This window comes from Ammospiza nelsoni, chromosome 1 (genome assembly GCF_027579445.1).
Source record: "Ammospiza nelsoni isolate bAmmNel1 chromosome 1, bAmmNel1.pri, whole genome shotgun sequence".
NCBI classification, from domain to species: Eukaryota; Metazoa; Chordata; class Aves; order Passeriformes; family Passerellidae; genus Ammospiza; species Ammospiza nelsoni.
This window is the reverse complement of record NC_080633.1, coordinates 37,460,234-37,481,672: the sequence shown is the minus strand read 5'-3', so window position 1 is coordinate 37,481,672 and position 21,439 is coordinate 37,460,234. Positions and strand designations below refer to the sequence as shown.

The 21,439-nt window shown below is 35.6% G+C and overlaps 1 protein-coding gene across 1 annotated transcript in view; it reads right to left on the bottom strand.

The window, feature by feature from the left end:
• KCNH8 (potassium voltage-gated channel subfamily H member 8) overlaps positions 1-21,439 on the bottom strand; it is a 175,692-nt gene that overhangs the window by 96,299 nt on the left and 57,954 nt on the right. Inside the window, exon 3 of the mRNA XM_059477280.1 lies at positions 8,660-8,791. Within this exon, the coding sequence (XP_059333263.1) occupies positions 8,660-8,791 (132 nt within the window). The remainder of the gene's footprint in view (positions 1-8,659; positions 8,792-21,439) is intronic.

The window sequence follows — 21,439 nt, the reverse complement described above, 5'->3', positions numbered from 1 at the left end:
AGTTCTTTTTGTCCTTTTAACACATGTCTTGGGAAACCTTCATCACTTGCATTATAAGGTAAGAAATACCACAACAGAAAGTGTGGTCTTTGAATAGGCCACCATGAATAACTCATGTGCAATAAAATATATACAATAATGTCTATACAATAATGTTTTAACACAATGGTTAAAAACATATCCAGTATGATTCACACAAAACATAATTCATAGGCAGTCCTCAAGAAAAGCAAATCAACCAAGGAAATTCTGAAGGAGACAACGGGGGTAAAGCAACTCTGAATGAAAACAAAAAAAAATCTAAAACCAGATTATATGGAAAGCTGGTTTAATTTATTTCTAGTCTTTTAAAAAAATCTAGAAAAAATTTCAGTTATTATTCAGGGGACAACACACCAGCAGTTGCCAATAAACAGAAAACTGATGAAAGTCTTCTTTGGTGTTAATGACAGAATAAAAGCACTACCATGGGCAAGAGGCTGCAGGAGTTCTGCTGGTTGTATGACACATTCTCACTGTCAACAACAACCAACAATTCACAAAACTCTTTGCTGTATGGTGGATCCAGGCTAGCCTGTAGCTGCTTTTTTAATTCTGTTAACTGATTAATTGATTCAATAAGAAGATGTACTTAACACACATACCAGCCATACCCTGTAAACATTATTACAGAACATTTTTTAAAAGGGCAAATTTTACACAGAATCAACAGTATGATTATCATTATTTTAGTATTATGCCTTCAGAGAAAATTCACTTTGAACAGAAAGAGAAAAGAAGCAATTTTATACATAACTATTAATGCTTTTATGAATTAGAAAGAACCTAAAACAGCTTATGAGATAAAAATCCTTAACCACATTTTGGTCTGCCGATTCTTCCACTATGAAGAAAAAAAGGTGTGAGGAAAGAGACACACAAAACCAAAAGAAAGGTTCTTTCTGCTCTTTCATTTTGGTGGTTCATGGTAGTGTACAACTAAATAAATAAACAAATTTTCCTTTTTAGGTACCTGTATTTGGGCCTATCTTATAAATATAATAAAAAGAATTAGGAAAAAAATTCCTAAAGACTTACCCTTCTTCAACTGATTCAAATAGGCTGAGTTTCAGCAGAAGAGAACTCTGAAAGTGAATTACTTTATTTTCTCATTTATTAATACTGCTGCCAAAAGTTACAGAACTTTTGTAATGAAGTAAAATATTCCAGCTCAAAAATAGCTATTTCATAATACTGTAAAAATAGTTTATTTGCCTGCTTTCTACTGTTACTACTCTAGAATTGTCTCACAAATTGTAAAATTGTCGTTTTTATTATGTCATCAAATTTGAGACATGTCTATTGATTCAACTGAAATGAGTGGTCATATATTGTTCTTACAAAATTAAATATAGCATTGAATTTACAGCTGGGTCATCAGTCACTTCCAGCTGTTTTTAGTGTCTCTTTTTTCCATGAATAGTTTGCATTTCCCCCAGAAAATACCCACAAAGCTCATGGGACAGTGACATGCTCATAAATCGTTATGAACAAAAATGTAACTGGAATAATAAAGAGAATATTTGAAATATTTTTCAAGAACCCCTAGAACTGAAATAAGGCCAACTATTTAACTCACCAAGAAACTTTTCATTCTCTTCAGCAAGTTTTAATATCTCTTCCTCTGCAAGTGTGCAGTATTTAAAGACACAATATCATGGAACCTGAGGGTTTTCTCTTTTCCTTTAGTTCCATAAAATTTAATAATGTATTTTATCTATTGATATTTTTTCCTCTTTTTATATTCAAAAAATATTATAATAATTTCAAAGTCATTAGTTGCAAAAATAATTTTTTAAAAAAAATTTGCACAGATGATGATGTTAAAGTACACCTTGCTTACTCAAGTGAAAATAGTAACAAGTCCCTGAAAAATTTCTATCTTGTAAAGAAAGCATGTCTTTTGAGAATGAAGACTTGCATTCTTAATAGATTTATGTAAAATATAGAACCAGATAAATCCCCCATAAAAATGTTTAGTAATCCATGGAACTTGCCCTGAGTTAAAAGAGCAGGGGGCGGGGGAATAGATTTTTTAAAGAATAGTTTTTAAACTTAAGAAATATGTTAATTCAAAATCTTGTTATATCTGTGTATATGTTCTATGTGGCCATATAAAGACCCAGGAAGATTCTCTGATTATCCCTGAAGGAATTATATGCTCAGTCTCTGATAGTGACGGGTCCTAAGCCCAGCCTATTTTACAATTTTAAGTACAGAATTTAGGAGTGTTGTAAATCCATCCGTTCTACAGCTATGCAAAACTCAGATGTAAGAGATCTTACCTGCTGTGTCTTTACAGGGCCTCAGAATTGCTCTGAGGAGATGCAGCATGACCTAGATGCCCTATAACTCTAATTACAGTTAAATTTTGCAAGAGGCCCAAGGCCTTCTAAATGTGCTTCAGAACACAAAGTACACATGAAATGTGCATTCTAGTCCTCATGGTTCCTTAATAAAATGTAAGATACCAGGCTGTGTCTAGGCCAGTAAAAATCTTTAAAGATATTTCTCCCTTCTCAGATTTTTTTTCCCCACAGAAATAAGAAAGATTGTAAATTATATAGGAAGGTTGTAAAATGTCTGACTGGTTAAAAAATCACCTACTACACACACACTCTGAAAAACTCTGAAAAGTGCTTCAGCAACATATGTACTGAAGATTTTCCCTGTTTCTTCCATGCTTTCTCTTGTCTGTCTTACGTGGCTGATTTTTCAAACTTTAAAAGGAATATCTGAAGATACTTTTCAACAATCTGTCAGCAAAATGAAAAACAAAACAAAACAGAAACCCAGACAAACAACTTCTCCCCCACATTGATAGCCTTGTTTTCTAAGGAAAATCTGGAAGCAGTGGCATAAATTTATCTAGGAACTGGTGAGTACGAACTTTTTGGTTGCTAATGTACATATTCTCTCAACCTTCCAGAATATCCCAGAACAGTCTGCTGCTCTGCATTTGCTCAAGAATCAGACTTTGCTTGTCTTTTTTCTCATTTTCTCTCTACATATATCACAAAGGACAAGGACACTTTTCCCTCAGCTCCAGAACATGCCTTGTGCCTCTCTGGGAGCTGCTGGAATGGAGCTGCCACTCGCGTTTAACACTCAGTGCAAGGCTAAAGCAAGAGCTACAAAGATTGATACGTCTCTAAAGACTCAAGGCTCAAATAAAACTTATTTGCTTGGATAAGAAGGTGAAAAGGTGAGAGGGAGAACATCTACATGCTCACAAATGCCAAAAGGAACTGGGAGAGAAAGGCACCTCTATTTTGTCCCCTAATTATTTAAACTATGGTCTGCAGACCAGGAGGAAAGAAGTTTTTCTTTAGTGATGGCAGAAGAGTTTCAGACCCTTCTTACTTTGATGGTGAGCCAGGAGCAAAGTCATGCTAAGGGGGATGTAACTCATTGCAGAATAAATGTAATTAATTGCCGAATAAATGTAATTCATTGCAGAATAAATGCGGTCTTCCTTTGGGCAGCAGGAGTACTGGGCTAAAACTCTGTTTCTATCCCACCTCCTCCATTGATAGAACTGCATGGTGCCTGTGTATCCTGAAAAAAATTTTAGCTGCTTTGGTTACTGTAAGTCTAGGTGACTGTATGGTTATATTTCCCATCCCAACATACTGCCTTCTGACAGGCGTAAGAAGCTTTAAAATGAAAAATTGTCTCCTGAATATTCACTGCAGTAGCTTGTGCAATAATGAAGTAGCTGAGACAGTAATTAAGCAGAATAAATCAAAGTGCACACTGCAGAATTTCTTACAAGAGACCAGTACTGCTCCAAATAGACATTTTCAACATAAAAAATCTGGAATGTAAAATGTTTGGCACATGGTATTTCACTTCTGGCACACTGAAAAGAACAACTCCTCCCTCCAACAAATGATGCATAATCAAAATAAATCTGTCTCCTCAGAAATTCATATGGACCAAAGGATTACTAAGAAGCCAGAAAAAGCCAGACAGTTGAACCATAACATGCAGCTTAGTTTAATCTGTTGTGGCAGAAGGTGTAGTCCAACTTTTAATTCACATTATTTCGAGAGTGAAGGCATCTTTACCAACAGACAGACCAACCTAAAACATGAAATTCTGTTTAAGAAAAACCATTTTTTTTGCTTTGTGAAGAGTCAAAGACTGGAACAGACTGCCCAGATAAATTGTGGAGTTTCCATCCTTCATGCTTTGAGCACATATCTGCGTGTGTTCCTGGGCAATCCATTCAATCTGACCCTGCTTTGAGAAGGGGACATTGGACCAGATAATCTCCAGAGATTCCCACCACAAATATTGTGTGATTCTGTGGTTACTATATATTACGCACATTTTTATAATAATTCTGGAATAAAGTTGAGAAAATCTGTCCTAAAATAATTGCTTTCAAACAAAGAGTTCAAAATTTTCATAATAAAAAAACAAAACAAAAAAAAGTAAATAGATTATCAATATCTTTGTGAAATGAGTCAAATTAATCCGAGGAATTTTAGCAGTGACTATAGCAGTGGAATTCTATGTAATCTAAATTATTCCATGTTAGCACACAGATTAGAGGTCTAAAAATAGTCACAGAATAATTTAATTTCTTATTTTCCTACCTGGATTCCTTTATTCTCACTAAATTCCTGCATATGTTCTAGTGCCATGTGCAGAAATGAAGAAGCACTGACCCAGCTAAGCCTCACTAGAGTTCAGATTTGGAGAACAGAATTTTCAATTTAATCACTTTTCCTCCAAAAGGACAATGGAACTTCAAATCAAAAAGTAGCTCATTGTAAGTTAGGATGTTAAAATAAAATTCCATAAATCCACTTAAGAAACAGTTTCTTTAAGAAAACCAAACAAGCAAACAAACCTTTTCCTGTATATTGAAAAGACCATCAATTTTCTTAAAGTGCACAATTTTAGGAAAAAAAAGGTGGCAAGTTGCTTTTCAACAGCAAAATGATTACAGCTATTATTAAGCAGCTGGAAAGCAGAGCATATTTCTACAGTAAACTTACAGGTAGGGTAAACATATATTGTTGAAGGCAAATTAGCAATACTGAAAAACTGAAGCCTTTAAGAATATTGTCAGATTGACTTAAAAACCAAACCCAAACCAAACCAAAGAAGTGTGAAAGTTGCTGACTTTCGCAGGAGTTCTTAAAGACTGTCAAACTTCTCAGGCATGTCTTTTTCCATTTTTCTTATGTGAAAGTCTTAGAAAATGTCTGCTTCTCCCAATGGTTGATAGAGTTCTTTTCACTGGAAACTTTTATAGAGAAAAGAAAAGCAGGAAAAAACCCTGTTAAATTTGTATTTAGAATGACACATTCAAAAGAAAAGGTCACAGACGACATCTGACATTTGGGCTGGGTAAAAGAAAATAAGGTAAAAAAGTGGACTTTTGCAAGGCACATTGGCACAAAGGACCAACTGAAGTTGTGTGAACAGATGAGATAAAATTGATAACAAAATGTCTGCAGAAAATCAGACAGCATTGGCTCCTGAGATTTGCAAAAGTAAATACACAATGCACAAGAAGAAAGAGGCCATAAAACCAGAAGATAAAGTTCAGGAAGGTGTCATTGTAAAAGTACAAGGAGAACAAGTTTTACAGAAGAAACAGGTGATATCAAAAGTAGGAAAGACCTGAGCAAGTAGGAGTCTGGAGAAGGGTTTTGGAGGCACAACCAGTAAAAGTGTGCTACCACAAAGTGCTGGTGGCATGTCAAAGAGGCAGATTTAAGAGAAAAGGAGCATGAAAGAATTTTGTTAGATAAGTTTTCTAAGGAGTTTAGACATTAAAGTGAGATGGAATATAATTATTAATGACCCATGAAATTATAAAAGTCAGTCCTGGGAAGAAAACAGAAGAGAGCAACTGAAACAAAATCATTGCTAAAGGGGCCTTGCATGGGCAGGATAGTTTCACACTGAGAATGTTTTTGTCTAGGTTCTCCTTCCATACACAGTCTAACCTCAAGAGATATGCTAAAAAGGCAATAGAAAACTGTGCACGATGGCAACTACCTTGTAGCAATAGTTCAGTTTCAAGTACAAGTTTAAAAATTATTTGATTTTTGAAAGGACAAATTCAGTGATCTTTGAAAAAGTAAACCAATCTGTAAGCATTGAAAAGGTTTTTTCATACATCCAAAAAACCCCAACAAACTCAAGCCTTTTTTAATACAAAGTGCATTGTGCATTCCTGATAGTATTTGTGGTCTAAGTAAAGAAGCACCAATTACTTCTAGAATTTAAACATTCTGAAATCTCAGGTACTGAATGAGTTGCACAGATTGTACTGGGAATTCTTTTTGGAAATAATGAGATGATATTCACCACAGGAGGATTAGCAAATCACTCTGCAGAGGAAGAATTTTAATGCTAGTAAAAAAGACCTGGTATACCTCTACATTTATTTTTATGTAGTCAAGTGGATATACACAACATTAAAATGCTGAACTTAAAAAGAAAATTTGAATAAATGGTTAAATCTTGTTTGTTTTCTCACTCTAGTTAATAAAATGCAATAATTACCAGAGCCCCACACTAAGTGCTACTTTCTCCTTCCATGATGCTAACAACAGAAAATTATGGTCATGGTTTTAAAATTATTATGAAGCAACAGAACAACCAAGTTTCAGGATGATATTCCAAAGAATACATCAAGGAAGAAAGCCAAGCGTCCATGTTCATCGTTGTGGCAATTGAATGGGCATTTGCTGGTGTGGTGTAGCCCTGCACAAGTGTTAGCACTCAGCAGAGTTGTATTAATTTGTAAACATGCTACAGGAAATTGGAGTTAAAATCTGCTTAGATTTATAATTTGATATGAAACCACATCAAAGACCATCTTAATACATCCTAAAATAAGCACGCAGCTACAAAATGTTTATCAGATAAACAATAGCTGTCATTTTGCAAGTAATCAGCAACATACCTATTTCAAGTCATCCCTGGCATACTTAATGTGATTTCTCACTGAGTCTATCCTGAAAATTTGTATCACCTGTAAGTAAATCATTAGCCTTTAGAGCACAGATGTTCTGACAATCTCTCTCCTACATAGTTCCATGTATCAGGTTTTAAGAAATTACTTTCCTAAAACTTTTATAAGAGTAAGGTTTTTGAGGCTTAAGGAGAAACACGATAAAATATTTTTCATATTTTTATTTTTTTACTTCAGGAGATAGCAATTGGTTGAAATTGAATGTAAGGAAAAGCAGTAAAATGTACTTGTGTGCTACTTCAAAACTGTTTTTCAGTCTTCCTGCTTTGAAAATTTCACATATATTCACTGCAAGAAGTGAGAGATGAAAAACAACTCCCCCAGAAAACCTGCTAATATTCAGAGCTTGAAAATAACGTAAAAGGTGAAATTATTTGTCCAAGCATACACAAGTGGCAAACATCATAAGCATAAGTATTAATCAGCACAAGAAAGCATAGTATTTTACAGTTTAAAGTATTAAAATTTCATAAAAGAATACTGAATCCCACACCTCTGTAACTGAAATATCACTTTTTTGTTGATAAATGAACATTTAAAACCTAAAAAAGTTTAATAATTGTTCTCCTACTTTAGAAATCCACGAGGAGTAAATGTGTTCTAAGTGCTTTAGCTATGTAGTTGTTGACTTATGCAGAGATCAATGGCTATCACGGGGTGAAAAACTACAATAGACCCCAGACCAGTACCAGGTTGGAAAATTCAACACCAATGGTGTTTTAAAGAATTCTGAGACCCATTCCTGGTGTCTACAGAGAAAATCTTTCTAAGCAGTTCCTTAGAGACTGAAAAATTACAAAACTAAAGAGTTGGTCCACTATACCTTTACAAAATGCCAGTCTGGAATAAGTTCACTGCCTTTGATGCACAACTCACTGCTCACTGCATAACCTTCATTCCCCTACACTGACTTTGTTTTGTGTTACCAAAATTTAGCAAACCTTAACTACACACACAGTCAAAATTATTTTACAGCGGTTGTAAGCCATTACCATAAGACAACTTTCCAGATTCACGGAACAGAATCTTTGCAGTGTTTCCTTTCAGAAGCAAACAAAAGAGAGAAATTATTTCTTATACTATTGGATAATTCTGATTATATAATAAGTCTTATAACTTAAAGTGTAATGCAAATGAGATGACACAAAAAAAATATATGCTTACCAATAGGCAAAATAATTTCTAAAGCTGTTTTAAATTCTGCTTATTGGAAAACATGAAAAAACACATTCATTTACTCTCAGCCATGCTGAAATCAGATTCATAGATGGAACCTTTGAAAAGGTCCAAAGTTTCTCTAAAATACCAAAATATACTTCTGTAAATCCAGAAAGTAAATACATTAAATCATGGTACATAAAAACAATTTTAATTTTTAGGATAAAATACTCTGTCTCCTAAATTCCATGTTTACAGAACTGCAGCAGTATGTAAATAATAAAAATCCCAAAGAGATTATTTATCATTACATGACATATGTTAATTTCTTCTTTGGAAAAAAAAAAAAAGAGGTTTCCATATTGGATAGTGCACGTGTGAGAGAATGCTCATGCAGGTGCAATTCTTAAAAATATATAAATGTTGGTTCTTATCAATGTTTTTGCAATTCTCACAAACCTTCCTTTTTGTCTTCTGCGGCAATCTTCGCTTTTGTGTCTGTTATGTCTTTGAAAGAGGCCAGAAAGAGTACCACATCTCCTTTTTCATTCTTTATAGGAACAATATCCAGTAAGCACCAGAATGAAGACCCTGCAAGGATAAAGAATGAATTTAATTCAAACAGCTGTCTTTTGGCAGAGAGAGGGGGGGAAAAAAGTGAACTGCTTATTGAGGAGGTCAGTAGTGAGGGAATCACAGATGTTCAGCTCATGTAAATCACTTTGCATCACTGGTTGAAGCTCTGTAATACTGCTTTCTCCAGACACAAGACATTAATTTAAATGCAAAATTTATCTACAGGGATCATTAATAGCGTTTAATGAAGCTGCTTACTCCTCTGAAACCACGCTTTCCTTTGAACTCTCCACTGATGTTGCTTATTTCCGGGAATAGCTTTCACTTTGTTAACTTGGCATCTGAAGCATTCATGTCTGCTACAGAATCATTCTACCTTAATCATCTGACTTGATACTCATTAAAACCTCTTGACAGAAGACCTGCTAGTCAGAGCATCATTTCACTAATTCAAAGATATTTAAATTAATCAAATATCAGACTTAGAATTGAAACAAAACTTGTTGCACAGACAGTGAGATATATAATACCACACATCATCTCTAAAATTAATCAGCTTTAATTTCATAATGTTCATCTTTGTAAGACTGAAGTTGGACAAAACTGAGTTTGACAATATTTTTAATTCTTGTCAACTTTTCTCTGTCCACACCTGCTACATAATGATGCAGTTTATAATAAATTCTTACTGTTTACAAAGATATGTTGTTTAATTCCAATGAAATAATTCCTAAGTTTTCTATCAACACTACTTGGAAGAAGAAAATATTTAATACCTAGATACAAGCATCCTAAATCCCACTCCCATCCATTCTGGGGTAACTCAGCCCGGTACCAGACTTTTGTCTCTTCCACCCACCATCAGCCCACAAATATTATTTATAAGAGATATAAGTGTTACTAGAGAGTTTAAAATTTATTTTTGTACATCTTTACGCTTCCACAATCTGCTGCTTCACAACGTGCTATTTTTAGTGTTCATTTATAAACAAAAGTCTACTTAAATTCAGAAAAAAACCAAGACTGGTTCCCTGCACCACTGCTGCCCCAGCTGACTACTGCCAAATGATCAGCTGAGCTTTGGAGGGCTCCTTGGGCACAGCAAGCAGACTAGGCACTTCCTGCTGTGCAGTCTTCTGAAGTTTCCAGTTTTGAAAAGGAACTGGGCACAGGAAGATCACTGTTAAGTTTTATAATTTAGATTTTCAAGTGGAAGTTCCCTGGCTGCCTTTTGAACACTGTAGATGAGCATGATAGGTGAAAGAGCAGCTTTTCTTTTGAAGGACCACAACAGTTAAAGGTTAAAAAAAATGCTTCAAAGGAAATTCATCTGGCCTTCTGCGCCCTGATCAAACTTTCCAAGAGTCACACAGGCACCTTTGAGACTAACATTACTAGTTCAGCAATCTGGCAGCATTTCCACTTAAGGTATTTAAAAAAGGGACATGGAGAAATTGGAACAAGAGAAAGGAAAGCTGGAGGACAGAAAAACCTGCAGAAAGAAGCAGACTTGCTTTTTATTGGGTTTAAATATTCTTATTTTGAAGACAAAGCAAGGAAAGATTCACTTTTAAAAGAAGGTAAAACATGTTAGAATCAGAAGCAAAGCATTTCTATTGTTCTTTCTCCTACTTTGATTCTCCATTCTCCTTTTTTTTTTTTTTTTTACAGATTTGGCTCTATTAAAAATTTTGGGAAAAACTGCTCAGTAGCATCACTGTCAGAAATGTTTTAGAGAGTCACACTGTCCCAATCTGAAGTGGTCCATTCAAGGAAAAGAAGCATTAAGAAACTTTACTGCTTAAAAATAGAAACCTAAGTCTTTACAAAATACCATCATAACTTCTAAACTGGCCAAACTCCTACTGCCAAAATTATTTTCTACCCAGCTGCCAACTAGCAGTAGTTTCAGTGGGCAAGAAGTCTCTCTCAACTCCTTCTAAGCACCACCAAGAGGGCCAAAGGTCTTTTAAGAAGATGTTTCTATCTCCTCCAGAGGTGGAAGTATACCTTGCTCTTTTCAATTGTTTCATGTCTTTTCTACACACACACACACACATACACATTAGTCATTAAGGCCTGAAAGAAAGTTGCAGACATCAGGCATTTCAAACAAACCTAACTCAGTTACAGTAATATTGTCTGAAATGGTAATTTGTAGTTTTAAGGGAGTTATTACAACATAGTTAATCATTAGAGATAAATCTATTTAATATCTAGTGGTTTAATGCATTGTCACTTTTGTATAATCAAAATACAGTTGAATTCTTTAGAGGTTTTTCAGTCACCAGTGTTCACTAGTCACACATCCTGTCATTTAGTTTCTCTCAATCATATTTTCATTTTTTTCTTTCTTTTCTCATTCTCCTTCTCTGTAGATATATCTGAAAATATTTTGACTAAGCAAAGCAAGCATGTATAAAATTTGGTGCCACTAAGGAAAACACATATCCAATACATTCACAGGCTACTTTTCTTCTGGAGAATTCCAGGCTAGTACCTGGTGTGGTGGGCTGTCAGTTCTGGCTGTATTTACACACTGAATCTTTAGTAGTTCTAACTAGTTGGTTTGGTGGGGTTTTCTCTGTGTTTCAATTTTATTTGCCTTTTCTCTGAAAGGAGAAAATGAATATGAAGTTGTTTTTAGACTGGGTGAGATGATCTGTTTTAGGTCAGGACTAGGTCAATACAAGGTTGCATTCTGTCAAGAACAGAAGAGCTCTCTCTCTTTCACTGTTGAGGAGCATCCTCGGAAAAATAAACTGCAATGCAATCTGTTACATAGCTTTTACTGAAAGCCAGCATCACATAATTCTATAAACCAAAAGCAGAACTTTCTACACATCAAAAAAAGTAGTGCCCTATTTTGTTACGGTTCTTTTGAATGCACTCGTCTGTGAGACAGAAATTCCTTCCCTGCTTCAGATGATGCATACAAAGGTTTTCTGTATTGTAAAGAGTTGCCTATCAAAGAAATTTCTTTTGGAGGTTTATTTATACACAGACTATTTTTATTGCTTCAAGCCAGCACTCTTGGAGAAAGGGTCTAATCTTTCTCTTGCATTATGAAGGGTCAAAATATATTTTAATATCCTCAAGGCTTATATAAGCACATCACAGGGAAGGAGAAAAGAAACCAAATGAAGCATAATCTTATCACAAGGCAATTTGGCTATAGTCCACCTTTTATATATACAAAAAAAGAGAGTGCTTTATGGTCACTCTCTCAACCACCCTTTCTACCTTTCCTTGTTTTGACAGCTAGAAGTCTGTCCTCAGACGGAAATGAAAACAAGGGTCAACAGACCACAGCATTTAAAAGGGAGATTTTATACAAAACTCTGTCATTAGAATGCCAGTAGCCTTCAAAACCAAGCACTCTTTTCACTAGAAGATAAAGCTTGCTTGAACCATGGGACAGACTGAGACCATTAGCTGTGTTGATGAGCTGTGTGCACTCACCGTATGATAAAAGGGAATCTGTAGTCATGCCCACCCCAGACAGAGCCCAATGAAATACTCAGAACAGAAATATCTTTGGTGGATATTTGGGTATTGGAGAGGTTTCATAATAAAGGTATGATGTGGGATGATGGTCTGCAAAGTTTATGTAATTCTTTAACAAAATAAATAAACTCTACACCCATCTTGTTAAAATTTTGCTTCATACTTTTTAAGCAATAGAAATATCTAAGAAATACTTGGAATGAGAGCTACTCATGCCAAGCTATGGCTTCCTTTGCCCTTGACAGTCTGTGAATAGTTTTGTCCAGCAAGAAAAGCTTAAAGCTTCCTTTTACTTTTTGACTGGTGTGCTTATATGCACTTCCAGACCCTCAAATCTTCAGGACTTTTCTTGCCACACTGCTTTCCAGAGGGATGCTGAGCCACTTTATGCTGTCCCTTTCATCATCAGGGCTCAGAAATAAGAAACGCACAAATTTCTGTGGTCTATCTTCACTTCTCTGTGGCACAAGGAAGAGGGATCAGCTCTTTTAAGAAGCTCTGAATCTGCACATAACATATAAAATTAACCAAATGCAATGGTTCCTAGACTAAGAGCCCAAGTATATGAAGAAAAAAAGAAAGTTTAAATGGTTTGCGTACTAGCTATAAAAGTCTTGTGTCACAAAACAATAGCTTTTCGAGGAATAATTATATATATGCATAAGAGGGCAGAATTAGGCTTCACAAGCCATCATAAATCTGGAATATTTCTTTTTGTTTAAGTAGGTGACTTAGTAAACTAAATGTTCTTGTAGGGAGATGCAAATCAAGCCTTAAAGAAAACTATTAAAACACATCACTCTATTTCCAGGGACTCATGTAGAAGACAAAGATAAAAATATTTTCATTTAAATAGCTGTAATAACTTGTCAACAAGATTGATGTTCAATCCTCAGCATTACAATCCTCAGTGTCTCATTGGTGGTTACTAATTATTAGCAAAATAAACCTGCATCATAACACCAGAGATATCTGAGCCTGATCATTTCCACTTTTCCACCACAGAAAGTATGCACTTCAAGACTGGCAGGCTGGGATGCCAAAGATTTTGTCTGAGGAAACCAAACTGTCTCTTTCATCAGCTTACCCAAAAATTCCCAGCCTCACTGATAACACTTCATTTTGAAAGTTAAGTGGTTTTGACATGATGTCAACATTTTGTTGAGGAGAGAAAAGTGCAAAGAAAACAATGCTTAAAAAAATTGCAACTGGATTGAACAGGAAAGGAAATGAGCTGCAAGAAAACTATATCTATACATTCTTTCTCTTTTGTAAATATCATAACTTTGACAATGATCAATTAAAACAGCTAATGAAAAGTTCTGCTGCTTTAAGCAAATTATCACCTCATTCTTCTCCATTATCCCTGCAAAAATCAAATTTATAAGTTAACAAAATCTATAATTTATTTTTCTTGAATTCTGCTACTGAAGGTGTCCGCTCATCTGCTACACCTAGTGACATTGATCAGAAAAAATTGCAAAATTAAGAGCTCATGTGGGCTATGATGAAACTAACTTAAATGGGAACAGGTTGTTGAGTTAGATTTTCATACAAGTGGCAAAGAAGATTCAAGAACTTGTTTCCCCTACTTCTGTGTGATCACCAGGTCATACTTGTATTCTGGAAGTCTCCTGACCAGTTTTAACAATCAATGTAAATCTGTTCCAAAATGGATTTGTAATCCATTGATGCATCCAAAATGGATCCATTCCAAAATTTATTTACATCTCAAAGCAGAATACAGTCGTGTCCCAAGAATTTGGTAGATGAAATATGATAGTAAGGTACTGTAATAACAAAGCAAAAATTGTACTTCAGTATGAATAAGTAGGGAATTAATAATCCTGTGGAGTTGATTTAAAACTTGTTAAAAATAGCTTCCTAGTCCTCTATATACCCTATGGAGTACCATGGAAAATTATTCAAATCTATCACATCTCATCAGAGATACACAAATCCACCCCTCCATGTCTTCCCAGCCTTTTCTGTGCCCAGCTCCAGCCTGTGCTCTGTCCCTTCTGCTGCCAGGTAATTCAGTGCCTCATTTGTCATATGTCTCATACTGCCCAGCATGTCCAACTTTCTCTGCCATCTCTACCATCTCATGATGGAGGGATGAAAAGAGGGAAAGGATGCCCTAAGAGAAGAGATTTTTCAACACAGCAATCTCCTATCCTTGCCTCTCCTGCAAACTGCCAATGTTAAGGAGAGAGAAGCTTAATTCACAACCCCAAAGTTTCTGTTTGTCACTTTTTGGACACAGACTGTCAGTGTTATGGCAGCTCCTAGTTTGAGTGCACGTCCTTTCCATCCTTAATGGAACAGTCTCTCCATGCAACAGCTAGTACAGTCTGCAGTGACTGTTTTATACAACTGATTTATAAGCTCCAGCACATCTACATTTCTGCTTTGTTTACTCAGCTTTCTGGTCTTTCCTTGTACAGCTCCAGTATCTCCCCTAATTAATAAAACCATTTCAAAATCCTCTAGTTACCCTGAGTTTCCTTGAACAAAATCAGAGAACTAAGCAATGCCTTTTAATGTCACGTGAGATACATTATCCTTAAGTGTACCATTTTCTTTTTGTCTGCCCTAATTTCCTTTTCCTATCTCCATCCAGATTAGAAAAGAAAATGACATTTAGGGAGATAAGTACTTCCCTGATGTAATACATTTACTGGGTTGCAGTTATGACAATTAGCAAAACACACAGGATTATCTAAAAACTAAGTTAAGTCAGTGAGATGCATTCTGTTTAAATGCAAAGAGCTTCAGGGCAGACTCATAAACATTATCAGTTTGCCACTTTCCCTCCCCCTCCAATGATAATTACTTTGTCACAGTTACATTAGTACAGGGCATTCAGCATTTGTCAACTAACTCCTGGGAAAATACTAATTGAGACAATATACTTATACAAACAAATATACAACACCTATGGCTAAAATGAAAAATCACCCAACCAAACAAAAGCAACAGAAACCAAAACAAAATGGAGTTTCTTCAATATCTCTATACAGACTGCTTCAGAAATAGTCATGCTCAATCCTTCCTGATCAGTTTAGTCTGTACTTAATTGCTTTCACTCAAGCAATTTCCAAGTAAGCCACATTTTCTTTCCACTGAATACTGTAGTTTTGAAATCTATTATTAAAACTGTGTTTATAACCTATGATCCTTATTCCTTTTGGACTTTCAGAGTCAACAGGTAGATATAAACACAGTAGTAAATATGATTTCTCAGCCTACTGAGGGTTGCACTCTTGAAAAGAGGGCAAGAAACTTTTTTAAAACAGGATGATCTCTCATATACATGATGTATGTCTGGATATATATTTGCGTATATATTCATATACATATACATGAATAAAAATGTGTTTATTATTCAGAAATTTCACCTTATATTTTCAAATCTGAAGGAGTTAAAGCACACATTCACCTAACATAAACATGTTTTCAAATTATATTATTTTGCTTTTAGCTCATTATTCTATTATCTGAAAAGAGAGACTTCAAAAATAATGTGAAATTTACTGCAATCAAAAAACCCAGCAATCTCCAAACAGACCACTACACCTATAAAAAAAAATCACATTTTCAGTTTCAAAAAACAAGCGATAATTATATAAACTAAAATATCTGCAAAATACTTTTGTGATTCTCACTTTGGTGTCTTTAACAGTGGCAGCCCCTAGAAACAGAAGTCTGGAATCTGCAGAATAAGAGATCTCCCACCATTGGAAGAGGTGCTGGCTGTAACCTCGTGCTTATTCATAAAGTTTTCTAAAGGCATGACATGGAGAAAAAGGGGATTATACTGGTTACTCATGCACTTACACTTAAAGGCTACATCTTAGAAACTGATCAAGTTATTTTACACTGCTTTTCCCACACGGTTAGGTCAGAAAATATTTTGCTTTATAATTCTTGTCTGTAATCCTTGTCTTATCTGTTCATATTATTCAGAAGTTTTCAGCAAGTTTAGAGGTTTTCTGTTGAGGTTGTGATTCAAGAACTTGAACCTGTACTTCATATGCAGCCCTTGGGCACCTTTCTGGAAGGAGGGGGCTAAAGCTGGGGCCTGAGATGGAGCTGAGTCATGGATCTGAACTGATAATCCCACCCTGTCAGGTCCAAGGGTTTTGTACAGAAGGGTTTTGAAACACACACTGAGCAATTATGTAACATGATAGAGAGGATTAATCTTCCCAATTCTCCACTTCAGCCCATGTGAGCACATGCTGTAAGCAGTTTCTGAGCCTGGCCAATGAAATTATTGTAACCCCACCAGCTGGAAAGGAGCAGGTTTTAACCTTCTAGTTATTTAACTGCTCTATGAAATCAAACTGCTTTTACAATTCCCTACCCAAATCAATGGGAGGGTTCAGAAGACAGTGCTACCATGAGCCTCCTATCACCTTCCAAAACCTATGGAGCCAAAGCAAGAACCCATCACAGTGGTCAGCACAGGGGTGGCAAATAGTCTGCATCATAATCCAGAATGTGGATTTAGGGATCAGGGACAAAATAAGGAAATGCCAGCCAAAGAGAGGCATATGGTCATTGGGAGAAATGACACTTTGAACTTTCTTTATCCAAAGAACAGCCTAACTCATGCTGAAGCACAGGCACCCAAGTCAGCTTTTACCAAAGTTTGATTTAAATCTCATTAAAAAAAATAAAAGGCAGCAGACTCAGTGTGGCAATAAAATTGTGAGAAAAAATTTCAATAGAAAAGTGATTAGTCTGATGTCTTATGAACATCTGACTCCAAAATTAATACCAATATCTCTTACTAGAAATGGATGCATAAAAAGTAGTACAATGAAATGTCTTTTAAAAACTAAGGACAAAAAAATCATCCAGCAGTACCAACAGCCATTCATGCCATGTGCAGCTGGATGCCCAGGGTGCCTGTGTGGAAACAGTAATTGCATCTGTTAGCAGTGGAGGGCATCACGTTGTAGCAATATAACAAGGAACAGGAAAATTTCACACATATTTATTTACATATCAATGTGGTTCTAGAAGAACAAGTCTTTTCTCAGTGAATTATGCTTTTAATACATCATGCTGCTGCTGAAAGAAGCTATTAGCCAATATCACTGTGAATGCATCAGAACGACGTATCAGCGCTGCCAGTGAGCTGCAGTCTTGTTGATGTCTCATTAAATTCTAGAAAAAGACCTCAGATAGTTTAGATCACATTGTACAAAGGGGATTTTGCTGCCTTTTTTTTCTTTTGCCTTATAACTGAAATTCATTCCCTTACTTTGTCTTCTTTAAGGCTTTTGCTGACCACTTCACCCAGGCCTCTGTGCAGTTTCAGCCAGGGCCCTACAGAGGAGCACAAGCCTGCTCTGCCTTCCTCTTCTGCTGCAGAAGCTGGGGCTCTCTCTAAAACATCAAAACATTTCAGAGGTACACATTACCTTCCATCAGAAGCCATGGGTCAAGAAAATGAAGGGTTTGGAGAGAAAAGGAGACAAAACTTCCCTATTCTGAGAAGCAGAGGAAATTAAGGACATGTCTTCTGTCTATATTCTATACTGCTTTTTAAAGAGGAAGACATCCCAAAAACCAGTGAAATTTTCTAATGATTAATGAGTTATATGAAAGAGAGAAATGAAAAAGAACAAGAAAACAGAAAAAAAAACAAAAACAAGAAAAGAAGTAAAGAGAAAAAGAAAGAAAAAAAAAACATATTCTTTTATAAAGTTACAAATTATTTTTTATGGCCCAGGTAATTGCAATTAAGTATTACCCTCAGATTAATCTTTCAGTGTTGCTTGCATTTTTTTTTCCCCTCCTCCTGTATTTTGTACTATAATTTAGCAAATGTGAGCAAGCCAACCAAAAAAGCTTTTTAGCTTTCTTATTTTTAGATGAGGTTTTCAAGGCAGAGAAGCAGTGGAGCAGCAGTGAGGCCACATTGCTACAAACTGCTCTGTCAAGAAACTTGTCAAGGTGCTTCCTCTACATTAGTAAGTAGAAAATTGTCACTAAAAACTAGTAGAAAGTAGTCACAAGAAAATTTGAGTCTCTGTACAGAATTTTTTTTACAGTCAGAAAATTCTAATAAATGCCCCTTGTCTTAATGCTGGGCTTAACTTCCAAAAGACATGATGTATTTCAAGAGTTTGTTAAAGAAGGCAGGTACTTTCTGTAGAGAAGCTTGAGGAAAATCCAATTTTCTTTCAATTCAAAAGAAATTAATTTCTCTTCCATTTCTTCATAATTCTTCTATAATTTTAAATAACATTGAACACTTTTTCTGAAAAAACACCTTTTCTGTTTTCATAACACAAGGAATGCATTAAATATAAATGATGTTGTTTAGCCTTTGCTATTCTCCAGGCAAGTTATTCAACCACAAACGTGGCAGAGGCAATGGATGGTGTCTCATGGCCTGAGCCTTATTTCATTTACCTGTGGCTGTCATTGCTAACTTCAAACAGCCTTTTGCCTGATGAATTCAGGAGCTCAGTAACAGGGTCTGACTTTCACCCTGTCTCTAGCCATACTCTGCCCATCTGAAATACCTTAATCCCAACCTTCAAGATATGGATACAGCCTTACCAAAACAGATATTCTCATGCAATGATGAGAAGAGATATAACACTTTCATTTAATCTTACTGACTTGTAATAAATGAAGAAATAAATATTGAAATTGAATACATTGTATCTTCCTTTACTTACCAAACCTTTAGGGACCAAGAACATGCCTAAGACAAAACCCAGAAAGTGTTTAAATCAGTGTACACATAGAAGCTGACAAAACGTCCCTCGAGTCCTGGTTACCTGTCACAGACAAAGCACACTCTGCTTGCACCAAAGTCCTGAGGCACCTTGTAAAGACAGTCCCAGCAACATCTCTTTGCTCCTGTCCTCTTACAGTGGGGGTTTTTAACTGTGCACAAAGGCTGCAAACAGCCCTTTTTCTGGGGTGCACAGATATGATGGTCACCACAGTGGAGTCTCTCAAATGTCCATAAATCACAAGAGGCCACTGCTGATTGCATTGTGTTTCACACAACTTAGACATACACTGAAAGAGGCCAATTTCCTTTCAATGAGGGAAGGTTGTGGAATTATTGCATGTTTTAAAAAGTTGTGTAAGCACAGACCTCTTTTCAAACACCACAAACCTAATTTTGAGACAAAGGAAATAAATCTGATGGGGTCATAGGGAACCCAAGCTATGACCTTCTCAGCAACTAAAGATGGAGAGTTTAGACTGGACTAGGTCACTGGTTATAGGGCTTGTTGTGGCATTATCTTAGGCTGTAATAGAAAAGGAAAAAAATCCACATAGGTGCTTAATTGTACTTCAGTTTGAGGAAATGTAAAGACCTCATTTAACTGCCTGTACTTGCTATTGACAAATTTCAGAAGAGGTCTGACAGGGAGAAAAAGAAGGGTTTATTTAAATATAATTCCACAGCATAGTGTCCAACTGCTTTTAGATTGTTCTAAACAAGGGATCCAGGAGTGAACATTTTTCTCACAACTCACTTGAATTCCAAAAGGTTAATTTGCATTTCTATTCTCATAATTGACAACTTAATTTGTTCCAGATGTTTTAAAGAAAATGTAGATATAGTAACAGAAAAAAAAAGTTTAAAAATCAGCTCCTAAGCAATATAATTTTAAAACTCTCTGAAGAAGGCAACAATCATAAAATTCCTTGTCTTTTAATAGTATTCTTTTCTGATAGTCTTCAAGAAACTAGTATAGCTCTGTCAAAGAAAAAGCAAGAAACTTTCAGAGGAACAAAAATAAATACTGAAACTATGATGAAAAGTATATTTTGAGTTGAATTTTCAAAAGACATCTCTCTCTGAAGCTTCTGTATTGGCTGCCATGCTTCTAATATTGCTCTGTTGCTAGTATGGCAGAAAATGTTCAGGATGAGGAGTTACAACCAGTTTATCTTATTCTAAGAATTCATTAAAATTCCCAAACGAGAACACACAGAGAAAAATTTCTTATCCACTTCTTGTGGTCTCAGAAGGATTGGTCAGAGCACAACTACTTAAGATCATTTTTCCCTTGAAATTCAAACCCAAATGACAAAGAAAATGAAAGACTGTGGTTCATCCAACACAGACAAATAACCCACTTTACTCAGATTCTTGCCCAAGCCCTAGCACACTACTCTTGCTGCAGTATCAGCTCAGAGCACGCTGGAATTTCCATGAAATTGCATGTGGATTGCTGGGGTTGCTTTAGTTATAGCACTCATTCCTTTAATTAACAATTACTGAGCATAAGTGTTTTGTGAATTCTTTAATGACGGTTAAATAACTGTGAAAGGTCCGCATTCAAGCTTAATAAATTTGAATCAAAGCTGCTTGTTTAGAATGAACCGTCTAATTTAATGATAAAAACTGAATCAGCTTTGAAATAAGTTTAAATCAAATTTAAAATATTGAAAAATGTGACAATTAAGGAGTAGATGCACGTTCAGTTTTGTAACCTTGAATGTCTGCCCCAAAAAACAGGATACATATGATCTACATTTCAGACCAAATCCAGAAAAACCAACCAAGAGTAAATTATTGTATTCATACATCCATGTCTCTCATAGTAATTTTTTATCATAATATTGTACTAACTATTAAGATTTCAAGAAGAATTCTGTGAGCTCAGAATTACCCCTGAGGCTTGGGAGCGTTTATTTGGTCTTGTAGTTAGCCAACAAAGCAAAGCTGTGCCAAGTAGCAGACTAAAGGCAGATGGTGGTTCCCCTCTGCCACCCTAAAGCCCAAACAGGACATTGAAATGTGGCCCTGTGATAACTAGGCATTGCTAGCTACTTGTCTCCCAGTGACCTATGTTCCTGGCATTATATCAGCCCAAAAAATCAATGATTTTCCATATTGGATATACCGGAAAGTATCCACACAATCATTTCAAGTATATTATTCCCAAAGTTCTTATGTCTTAAAATATTTTTAAAACCTTTTTCTGGACAAAAAGTTGAATAAGTTTAACAGCTTCAGAAGTTCAATTTTTCCTCTGAGAAAAGCCCCAAACCCAACTCCAAAGCAAAAACATTTAGCTAAAACGGCTGATTTGCCAAATTTGGAGCCTGCACTTTGCAGCTTAGTTGAAAAACCAAGATTATTTTTTAAGATAAATTTAGCTT